The sequence below is a fragment of the Gobio gobio genome (genome assembly GCF_949357685.1).
Source record: "Gobio gobio genome assembly, chromosome: 25".
Lineage (NCBI taxonomy): Eukaryota > Metazoa > Chordata > Actinopteri > Cypriniformes > Gobionidae > Gobio > Gobio gobio.
The window spans coordinates 29,622,956-29,636,454 of NC_137121.1; the positions used below are offsets into that span (position 1 = coordinate 29,622,956).

The 13,499-nt window shown below is 45.6% G+C and overlaps 1 protein-coding gene across 2 annotated transcripts in view; it reads right to left on the reverse strand.

Moving 5' to 3' along the window:
- Nucleotides 1–10,278: 10,278 nt before the first annotated feature.
- Nucleotides 10,279–13,499, reverse strand: part of brsk2a (BR serine/threonine kinase 2a) — a gene marked incomplete at both ends in the record, with an annotated part of 315,947 nt that continues 312,726 nt past the window's right edge. Inside the window, one exon of one of the 2 annotated variants that reach the window (XM_079809884.1) lies at nt 10,279–10,442. In XM_079809884.1, coding sequence (XP_079666010.1) covers nt 10,279–10,442 — 164 coding nt within the window. Of the gene's footprint in view, nt 10,487–13,499 lie in introns of both variants that reach the window. The other variant, XM_079809883.1, reaches the window with a different exon arrangement.

Here is a 13,499-nt window from a genome sequence, read left to right on the forward strand (position 1 = left end):
CACATGGCAATCCACACACGTCACAGACACACACACACACAACCCACACACGCCACAGATCCACACACACACACAGCAATCCACACACGCCACAGATCCACACACACACGGCAATCCACACACGCCACAGATCCACACACACACATGCAATCCACACACGCCACAGATCCACACACACGGCAATCCACACACGTCACAGACACACACACACACACACATGCAATCCACACACGCCACAGATCCACACACACATGGCAATCCACACACACCACAGATCCACACACACACGGCAATCCACACACGCCACAGATCCACACACACATGGCAATTCACACACGCCACAGATCCACACACACACGGCAATCCACACACGCCACAAATCCACACACACACATGGCAATCCACACATGCCACAGATCCACACACACACACATGGCAATCCACACACGCCACAGATCCACACACACACATGGCAATCCACACATGCCACAGATCCACACACACATGACAGTCCACACACGCCACAGATCCACACACACAGCAATCCACAAATGTACGCCACAGATCCACACACACACGACAATCCACACACGCCGCAGATCCACACACGACAATCCACACACACCACAGATCCACACACACACGGCAATCCACACACGCCACAGATCCACACACACACGGCAATCCACACACACCACAGATCCACACACACACACACACGGCAATCCACACACGCCACAGACCCACACACACACGGCAATCCACACACACCACAGATCCACACACACACGGCAATCCACACATGCCACAGATCCACACACACACACACACACACACACACATGACAATCCACACACACCACAGATCCACACACACAGCAATCCACAAATGTACGCCACAGATCCACGCACACACATGGCAATCCACACACGCCACAGATCCACACACACACACATGACAATCCACACACGCCACAGATCCACACACACAGCAATCCACAAATGTACGCCACAGATCCACACACACACACGACAATCCACACACGCCACAGATCCACACACACACGGCAATCCACACACGCCACAGATCCACACACACACGGCAATCCACACACACCACAGATCCACACACACACGGCAATCCACACACGCCACAGACCCACACACACACACACACACACACACACACACACACACACACACACACATGACAGTCCACACACGCCACAGATCCACACACACAGCAATCCACAAATGTACGCCACAGATCCACACACACACAGCAATCCACACACACCACAGATCCACACACACACACATGACAATCCACACACGCCACAGATCCACACACACAGCAATCCACAAATGTACGCCACAGATCCACACACGACAATCCACACACGCCACAGATCCACACGGCAATACACACACGCCACAGATTCACACACACACGGCAATCCACACACACGGCAATCCACACACGCCACAGACCCACACACACACATGGCAATCCACACACGCCATAGATCCACACACACACACACACACACACACACACACACACACGGCAATCCACACACGCCACAGATCCACACACACACGACAATCCACACACACCACAGATACACGCACACAGCAATCCACAAATGTACGCAACAGATCCACACATGGCAATCCACACACGCCAAAGATCCACACACAACACAGATCCACACACAACACAGATCCACACAAACCACAGATCCACACACGCCACAGATCCACACACACACATGGCAATCCACACACACACCACAGATCCACACACGCCACAGATCCACACACGCCACAGATCCACACACGCCACAGATCCACACACGCCACAGATCCACACACACACATGGCAATCCACACACAACACAGATCCACACACGCCACAGATCCACACACGCCACAGATCCACACACGCCACATTTCCACACACACCACTGATCCACACACACCACAGATCCACACACAACACAGATCCACACACGCCACAGATCCACACACGCCACAGATCCACACACGCCACAGATCCACACACACCACAGATCCACATATGCAACAGATCCACACACGCCACAGATCCACACACACACATGGCAATCCACACACACCACAGATCCACACACAACACAGATCCACACACGCCACAGATCCACACACGCCACAGATCCACACACGCCACAGATCCACACACGCCACAGATCCACACACGCCACAGATCCACACACGCCACAGATCCACACACGCCACAGATCCACACACGCCACAGATCCACACACGCCACAGATCCACACACGCCACAGATCCACACACACACACACACATGGCAATCCACACACACCACAGATCCACACACACACGGCAATCCGCACACGCCACAGATCCACACACACACACGGCAATCCACACACGCCACAGATCCACACACACACGGCAATCCACACACACCACAGATCCACACACACACGGCAATCCACACATGCCACAGATCCACACACACACACACACACACACACACACACACGACAATCCACACACACCACAGATCCACACACACAGCAATCCACAAATGTACGCCACAGATCCACGCACACACATGGCAATCCACACACGCCACAGATCCACACACACACACATGACAATCCACACACGCCACAGATCCACACACACAGCAATCCACAAATGTACGCCACAGATCCACACACACACACGACAATCCACACACGCCACAGATCCACACACACACGGCAATCCACACACGCCACAGATCCACACACACACGGCAATCCACACACACCACAGATCCACACACACACGGCAATCCACACACGCCACAGACCCACACACACACACACACACACACACACACACACACATGACAGTCCACACACGCCACAGATCCACACACACAGCAATCCACAAATGTACGCCACAGATCCACACACACACAGCAATCCACACACACCACAGATCCACACACACACACATGACAATCCACACACGCCACAGATCCACACACACAGCAATCCACAAATGTACGCCACAGATCCACACACACACACGACAATCCACACACGCCACAGATCCACACACACACACGGCAATACACACACGCCACAGATTCACACACACACGGCAATCCACACACGCCACAGACCCACACACACACATGGCAATCCACACACGCCATAGATCCACACACACACACACACACACACACACACACACACACACACACACGGCAATCCACACACGCCACAGATCCACACACACACGACAATCCACACACACCACAGATCCACACACGCCACAGATACACGCACACAGCAATCCACAAATGTACGCAACAGATCCACACATGGCAATCCACACACGCCAAAGATCCACACACAACACAGATCCACACACAACACAGATCCACACAAACCACAGATCCACACACGCCACAGATCCACACACACACATGGCAATCCACACACACACCACAGATCCACACACGCCACAGATCCACACACGCCACAGATCCACACACGCCACAGATCCACACACGCCACAGATCCACACACGCCACAGATCCACACACGCCACAGATCCACACACAACACAGATCCACACACGCCACAGATCCACACACGCCACAGATCCACACACGCCACAGATCCACACACGCCACAGATCCACACACGCCACAGATCCACACACGCCACAGATCCACACACGCCACAGATCCACACACACCACTGATCCACACACACCACAGATCCACACACAACACAGATCCACACACACCACAGATCCACACACACCACAGATCCACACACACCACAGATCCACACACGCCACAGATCCACACACACCACAGATCCACACACGCCACAGATCCACACACGCCACAGATCCACACACGCCACAGATCCACACACACCACAGATCCACATATGCAACAGATCCACACACGCCACAGATCCACACACACACATGGCAATCCACACACACCACAGATCCACACACAACACAGATCCACACACGCCACAGATCCACACACGCCACAGATCCACACACGCCACAGATCCACACACGCCACAGATCCACACACGCCACAGATCCACACACGCCACAGATCCACACACGCCACAGATCCACACACACACACACACATGGCAATCCACACACACCACAGATCCACACACACACATGGCAATCCGCACACGCCACAGATCCACACACACACACGGCAATCCACACACGCCACAGATCCACACACGCCACAGATCCACACACACACGGCAATCCACACACGCCACAGATCCACACACACACACGCCACAGATCCACACACAACACAGATCCACACACGCCACAGATCCACACACACCACAGATCCACACACGCCACAGATCCACACACGCCACAGATCCACACACACCACAGATCCACACATGCAACAGATCCACACACGCCACAGATCCACACACACCACAGATCCACACACGCCACAGATCCACACACGCCACAGATCCACACACGCCACAGATCCACACACACCACAGATCCACACACACACATGGCAATCCGCACACGCCACAGATCCACACACACACACACGGCAATCCACACACGCCACAGATCCACACACGCCACAGATCCACACACGCCACAGATCCACACACACACGGCAATCCACACACGCCACAGATCCACACGCCACAGATCCACACACAACACAGATCCACACACGCCACAGATCCACACACACCACAGATCCACACACGCCACAGATCCACACACGCCACAGATCCACACACGCCACAGATCCACACACACCACAGATCCACACACGCAACAGATCCACACACGCCACAGATCCACACACACCACAGATCCACACACACCACAGATCCACACACGCCACAGATCCACACACGCCACAGATCCACACACGCCACAGATCCACACACGCCACTGATCCACACACGCCACTGATCCACACACGCCACTGATCCACACACGCCACAGATCCACACACGCCACAGATCCACACACACCACAGATCCACACATGCAACAGATCCACACACAACACAGATCCACACACACCACAGATCCACACACGCCACAGATCCACTCACAACACAGATCCACACACACCACAGATCCACACACACCACAGATCCACACACACCACAGATCCACACACGCCACAGATCCACACACGCCACAGATCCACACACACCACAGATCCACACACGCCACAGATCCACACACAACACAGATCCACACACAACACAGATCCACACACGCCACAGATCCACACACACCACAGATCCACACATGCAACAGATCCACACACACCACAGATCCACACACGCCACAGATCCACACACGCCACAGATCCACACACACACACATGGCAATCCACACACACCACAGATCCACACACACACATGGCAATCCGCACACGCCACAGATCCACACACACACACACGGCAATCCACACACGCCACAGATCCACACACGCCACAGATCCACACACACACGGCAATCCACACACGCCACAGATCCACACACACACACGCCAGAGATCCACACACAACACAGATCCACACACGCCACAGATCCACACACACACGGCAATCCACACACGCCACAGATCCACACACAGCAATCCACAAATGCACACCACAGATCCACACACGGCAATCCACACACGCCACAGATCCACACACGCCACAGATCCACACACACACGGCAATCCACACACGCCACAGATCCACACACACACACGCCAGAGATCCACACACAACACAGATCCACACACGCCACAGATCCACACACACACGGCAATCCACACACGCCACAGATCCACACACACAGCAATCCACAAATGCACACCACAGATCCACACATGGCAATCCACACATGCAACAGATCCACACACACACATGGCAATCCACACACGCCACAGATCCACACACGCCACAGATCCACACACAACACAGATCCACACACACACACACATGGCAATCCACACACGCCACAGACCACACACACACATGGCAATCCATCCGGTGCTTTATCCGAGAATAAAACGGTTTCTTTAATCATAAAAGCTAATTTCAGCAAATGTGCATGCATGTAAAGTAATCTTGGCCTATAGCAGTCATGGACATCATATATCTTTGATCATTGTTTGACTGAACACACGCCCACTCAGTGACATACAATCATGAACACTCACTACTATCATCCTATTAAGTGAATGAGTTTATTGTTTCATTTTTCTCTCTGAAATTGCTCACAGATATGATACAAGGGGATTTTTACAACTTTAAATGCATGTTCCTGCTCTGCATGGACATTTTTATTTTTTTTGTCATTTGAAGTTTTGCTTTATAACTGTATAAAATAGGAAAGTTCACAACAGGTATTGCTTCATTATTGTTTCATTTAAACAAGCTGTCTGTAAAAAGGGGGCCGTGAACATCCGAATCTTTCCTGGTCGAGGTACATACAGACAAAAGGAAGCATCTTATAAAGAGACACCGCAAGTGAGCAAAAGCTGCGTTGCATCGCTCGCTTACAGCGTACATAGTGGAAAACATGACAGGAAAACAAAGAGAACGAAAAATCGCAGAGACTAACAGAGGTTAAAGCTGATGGCAGGTGTTTCTCTTTTTTCCATTATAAGATGTAAGGAAAGCTGTTCTGAGAAAATAGTGCGATTTTTGAGAATAGTTACGTTAAAGCCATGCTAAGAAAAAGCGTGCATGCACACAGCAATACAAGTCAAAAGCAAAGAGCAGGAACGGCCTTCAAGTTTCCCTTAGGCCACAACATCATATTTACAGTAGAACTGATCCAAGAACAGCTGTTTTGTCATCCATTGTACACACACAATGATATGAAGCTGACATTGATATCGAGAAGTTCATTTCCTCCCCATAGAGGCTAAACTACATTCTTAAATTAATGTTAAATTTGCTTTTTTGTGGTTTGTTTGTTTTTACATACTATTTTGTTCTCTTTTGAAGCTAGCAAAGAAAGATTCGTAAAGTCCACGGTACTTTTACAAATCAAGACATTAGAAAGTTTCTTTAAACGAACAAAATTGTGTTGCCCTGATACAAACAAACACATTATTGTCATAAATAAATAAATAAATAAATAAATAACATTCAAATTCTCATAATATATATACTGGATGATCATAAATAAGGACAGAGATAAAACAGAAGGAAATATACAAAAATATCCACAATGTATTCAACATTTTTTTCTGTATCTGCTGGTAGTGAACATGAGAAATGATCAGAGAAAAAAGACAAAAAAAAATAAAAATAAATAATTAAACACTGTATTTCAGTGTCTAACCAAATCGATTCAATGAAACAAATTGTTTCATCACGTAATAAATACAGAAATACAAGGGTTAAATCATAATTTAAGACTAGCAACACAAGATTTCAAATCTGAATCTACAACAGAACTAAAGCTAGTGTCACATCTAGACATTTTATTTGTACATAATTATGTTCAATCTGTACAACAGAGATTCATTCATTAGGATAAATTCATTCAGTACTATTCCCCCCCACCCCATCCCGAGTCCCAAACTCACTGAAAACCATGTTTCAGTCCTTTTGCAGCAATGATTTAAGATCAAGTGATTTTCTTCAAACATAAATTCATAAATAAATAAAAGAGAGCGCAAATGAAACGATACAATTTGAAAAAATCCACATCCCCAGGACAAGCTCTTCAAAGTCATCTTTTCCTTCTTGCCGTGCGTTTCGTTTTGTTTTTTTGTCCTATGGTCTTTATGAATCTGAGTACAAAGAGTTGTGTGAGTGTGTGTTTGAGTGTGAATTTGTTCCAAACCTAGTGAGCTGCCTTGCTGTCTACTGCCTTCTAAAGCAAGATACACACATTTGTTTTTGCCGGATGATTTTCCAAATTTTTACCATGAAATAACTTTTTTTACAACTCCTGAAAACGTGCCTTAGACAGCAAAATCATAGCCAAAATGTGCACCAGGCTTATGATGTTTTCCTGAATCGTAATCGTAAGTGAATGAGTTAAAACACTCGGCGTGACTTACAAACAGCACTCCTCACGCAATGTGCACTGGAGACTCGATTCTCTATTGATTTAGTAAAGTTTGCCATTAGCATGTTGCGAAGTTAACAACTTATTAGAAATGTTTTCATAGACAGCAACTCTGTGTGACATATAAATGAGCACCTTACACTGCCTTACACTGCGCGCACTGGAGACTCCATTCATAATTGACTTCAGTGGCATTAGCATGTTGTTAAGCTAACAAATTATTTGAAATGTTTTTCATAGGCAGCAACTCTGAGACATACAAACAGCACTCCTCACGCCACGTGTGCTGGAGATTTGATTCTATATAGATTTAAGAAAGTTTGCCATTAGCATGTTGCTAATTAACAACTTATTAGAAACTTTTTCATAGGCAGCAACTCCGTCTCTATTGAAGAAAAAAAAAAGCAAATGCTGGTAAGGTATGTTTTGAAGCATGGCAGCTGGTTTTGAGCTGGTTTATGCTGGTCCTTAGTTGGTCCTGAGCTGGCTATAAACTGGTCCTGAGCTGGAGCTAGTTTCTTAAGACTGGCTTAGGACCAGCACTTGACCAGCTTAAACCAGCTCAAACCGGCTGCCATGCTTCAAAACATACCTAACCAGCATCTGCTGGGGTTTTTTTCAACAGAGGTGTGACATATAAACGAGCACCTTACAGTGTGCGCACTGGAGACTCCATTCATAGGTTCACTTCAGTGCCATTATCATGTTGCTAAGCTAACAACTTATATGAAATGTTTTTCATAGGCAGCAACTCTGTGACATACAAACAGCACTCCTCACGCCATGTGGACTGGAGACTCGATCTAATGATTTATTAAAGTTTTCCATTAGCATGTTTCTAAGCTAAAAACGTATTTAAAATGCTCTTCATAGTTAGCAACTCTGTGACATGCAAACAGCGCTCCTCACCTTATGTGCACATGTGACTCGAACTGACAACAGAGTTTGACGTTAGCATGTTGCTATATGCTAACAGCTCCATTCTCTAATGTGCATAAAATATATAAAAAACAAATATTGGGTAAGATAGTCCTTATTTTAATTAGACTGCTTAAAGTGCTTAACCCACTATGTTGAATTTATTACAAAGTTTATTGCATTGCATTAAGGGATTGCATTATAAAGTGAGGTATCCAGACATCCCACTCCATAAAAACTAATTTCCAAAAGAGGGTACAACACCCCCAGCCCCCACCATAATATAAAAAAATTAAATTATACTATTATATTCATTAGCGTAAGCTGCCTAATGTGGGTTCGTTCATTCAATAGTATTCGTGCGCCAAAAGTGATGTTGCGTGTGATAAAAAAAGAGGCGAGACGAAAATCCAAATGCAAGTGGTCATAGAAGACACGTGTGATTATACCAGGTGTAAAGGTAATGTGTCTTGGCTGACCCCTTGTGATCGGATCACCGAAAACGCATCGTAATACCAGGTGGAAACAGGCTCTCTCTCACTTGATCGATTTACAGATATTCCATTTAATTTGCATGCGTCAGGGACCAGCTATCAGTATTCAGGAGACTTCCGGACCTTCCGGGAAAAGTGGGGCGTCTGGTTATCTTAAAAGGCAGCTCACTAAGTTTTGGAACAGAGTCTGTTGGCGCAGCCGGTTCCCACCAGCTAGTCAACCATTTTAACAGGTTAGGATGCTGGTAGGGCAAGTAGTGTGTGTATTTGTATTTTAGTCCTTGTCAAGCGTGGTGAGACCGGAGAGTGGGAAGGGAAGAGTGTGACGAAGGATGAAGTGTCCATCTCCTTGGTAACCTGCTTGTTCGCCATGAAAAGTGCCGTCTGTCAATAAATGTCCGTCACAGGATGTGCAGGGAAGTGGGACAGCGTTTTAATACGTTTTCTGGATAATTCCTAGCAGCAAAGACAAGCCGTCACAAAGGTGAGGAAAACGGGAAGGCAGACGTAAAGACATGAAAACTGGGGGTAGAAACAACAGGGGTTCGGGAAGGGGCTGGCAAACTGACATGGCAAAGACGATGAAAGAGGAAATGTGCCTGGATTTGTGTCTTAAGTTGTCATAAACAGTCATTCCATCATACAAAAGATTGTCCAAATATAAATTCCATCGCCTCTAAGATTATGCACACTTTTGAGTGCTTGTACGTTTGAAAAAGCTTGATTGGGAAAGTTTTAGGGCTGCTCCTGAATCCCAATGGATGCCACCAGCTTGGCATTGTCCCTGGGATTGCCCGCTGGGCATTTAGAGTCACTAGGCTGAGGGTCGTAGCGATGGGCGTTAGATGGGTGTCTGTTGGGCGTGCCAGGTGGAAGAGGCACCTGGCCATTCTTCTCGTCTGAAAAAAGTTGTTTAATTACGTCAAAGAAGTTACTCAATGGGCTGCCTAGGTACACAGATAGGAAGAAAAGGAAAAAAGAGAGAACAAAGAAATGAACAATGGGTTCACATGAGGAGAAGTGGACAGAAAGGGGAAAAGAGAAAGGAGAGGGGAAAAATGTGAAGACTACGACTTGGAGAAGCTTTAAGGGCCACACTAACTTTTAAAATTCTAGTACAAGATATGAGGCTTCCCTGGTTAAACCAGTTAAAACCAGTGTACCTTAGCTGGTCCAAGCTGGTTAGTACATTCAAGTTACAATATTTGTTCCCTGGAAATGGAAACCATGACCATGGGGTTGTTAGCGCTATACTCTACAAATTGGGCAACAGCAACATAATTAGTTGTAGTTTAGATGGTTGATAAGCTGGACTACCAGATGGTAGGCACCTAGCTAGGCTGGTAGACCATCTTGGATGAGATAAATCGCCAAACATGCATACATTTTTTTTTCTAGCCCAGATTCAACTAGGTTCCTACTGGCTGGTCAACCAAATGAACCATCTTGGAACAGCTTACCTGACCACCTTAAGCTGGTATGACTTGGTTTTTCCAGTAACAACCTAGACCAAGATGGTGTAACTTCTCAGCCAGTTCCCCTAACAGCTGGTCAACAATCTAAATCAGCTTGGACCAGTTAGAAACAAGCTACGTGTTTCAAAATCAGAGCTACCACCTTAAAGTCAATGTGAAACAGCATTTGTAACCCATTTTAATTCTGCCATGAAATAGCTCCAAGTTATTAGAATATTCAACCAAAAAAATAAGCCACATTTTTTGTGAGAACAATAGCAGGGAAATACTTGTTGAGGTTTAGCATGTAGTCTAGTTGCAGTTGATTGTTGAAGACTACTTTTGAGGAGTCTTTTTCACCTTGAGGTGGAGGCTGGAGGTCAAGCTCACCCCAAGAGCATCTTTGTGGTAATATTTATTTTTCATCATTACGGGCCCCTGCTTTTTTCCTTGTTTTCTCTTTTTTTCTGAGTGTAGTTGCCAATTAGATGGGAGCGGAGCCTGATTATTCTAATACCCGATATAAAGAGTTAGTTCACCCAAAAATTTAACTTCTGTCATTAATTACTCACCCTCATGTCGTGCCACACCCAAAAGACCTTCGTTCATCTTCGGAACACAAATTAATATAGTTTTTATTAAATCTGAGAGCTCTCTGACCTCTCCATAGACAGCAATTTAATTACCACTTTCAAGGCCCAGAAAGGTAGGAAAAACAATGTTAAAATAGTCCTGTGACTCCAGTGGTTCAACCTTAATTTTATGAAGTGACGAGAATACTTTTTGTGAGAAAACCCCCAAAGCGCTATGTCAGAACGCCGGCTTACCATTGGCCGATGCAGTTCCTGTGAGCACCACGACACATGTAATGCAGATGCAGGAGCTAGCCAATGGTGAGCCACTATTCTGCCATAGAACTCAGAAGCGCTGAACTGTTTACACTACATCAACAGCGTAGGAGACTGGCATAGATGTGAAGAGATTGTTGAATAAAGTCGTTATTTTTGCTTTGTTTCTGTGCTCAAAAAGTATTCTCGTTGCTTCATAAAATTAAGGTTGAACCTCTGTAGTCACATGGGCTATTTTAACGATTTCTTTACTACCTTTCTGGGCCTTGAAAGTGGTAATTAAATTGCTGTCTATGGAGGGGTCAGAAAGCTCTTTGATTTCATCAAAAATATCTTAATTTGTGTTCCAAAGGTGAACGATGGTCTTATGGGTTTGGAACGACATGAGGGTGAGGAATTAATGACAGAATTTTCATTTTTGGGTGAACTAACCCTTTAAGAGCTGCTGATGGCACTTCACCTTGGCCTACAGTACCTCAGGAAGCCTGTTGTTGGTGGTTAGGGAGTTTGTTTTACTTTTCTTTTGTACAGTATGGTGAGTTTTTATTTGTTTAGTTATGTTAGAATAGAGGGAAAGCATAGGTAAGTAAGCTGACCCAGAAGATTCTTTTGTGTTTGTTATTTTTCACGGGAGTTAGGAAAGTTTTAACTCCGAGTTGTAGTTTAGATTAGTTAGCTCGCCAGTCCATGTTTATATTTCCCTTGCTTGTTTGTTTTGTTACTTTTTTGCTGCCAATACATTTGCTCTTTTTTCTTGCCCTGGCCATACTATTTTTCTGAACGGCTTTTTATGTTGGTGCCGAATTTGGGTCGTAACATAAATTGGGGGCTCGTCCAGGATATGAATCTGGGACCTCTCGCATATGCTGTAATTTGCTATTATTGAAGTACCCTATTTTAATATCAACTGCAATTCATTTACTCATTAACTACTGGTCAGATTGCTGAGACAACAGTATCTAAACAGATAAGCTGCTTTGGCAACCCTATTTTTGGCTTAGGTGAAGGCAGTTGAAAAGGAAAGTTGCTTAAGCAAGTTATTATACTTTTCCAAAAAGAAAAACATTTTGTTTTTTGTTTTTTTCTTTGCAGTAATGTGCACTGAAAATCATTCTCAGTAAGACCATGAACATACTATGACATTAAATATTGTTGGGTTCAATTTCATGTTGACTTTAAAGATGGTTTTAGCTGGATTTTTTGGTAGGGGTGAAGCACATGGGTATCACATGGCTTTATATAGCCAACATGAGAAAGGCTAGATCATTAGAAAAGGCTCTAATGTAATGAGCGAAGCGATGTGGCATCTGTACACTCTGTCACTGCAGAAAGAATGACACATAGATCAGTCAGAAAACCCACACACGCATCCTTTAATCTTCATTCTGCTCACTTCTCAAAGTCATATAAGCCTGAAGTGTCATCTGTCCGGTTCAATTATACACTATATTCCACAGGCGGAATAGATATCATCAAGCACCAGTGTATATTCTGTAATTTTGTTAATTAAAAATATTTTTTGATGGATGGAAAGACTACTATGTCTACAAACATTTTACATAAATGTATTCACCAATGCCTGTACACACAGAGACTGTGGAGCAATTATTTAAACAAGCTATTAACTGACTAACAACAAAGACTAAATTACAAA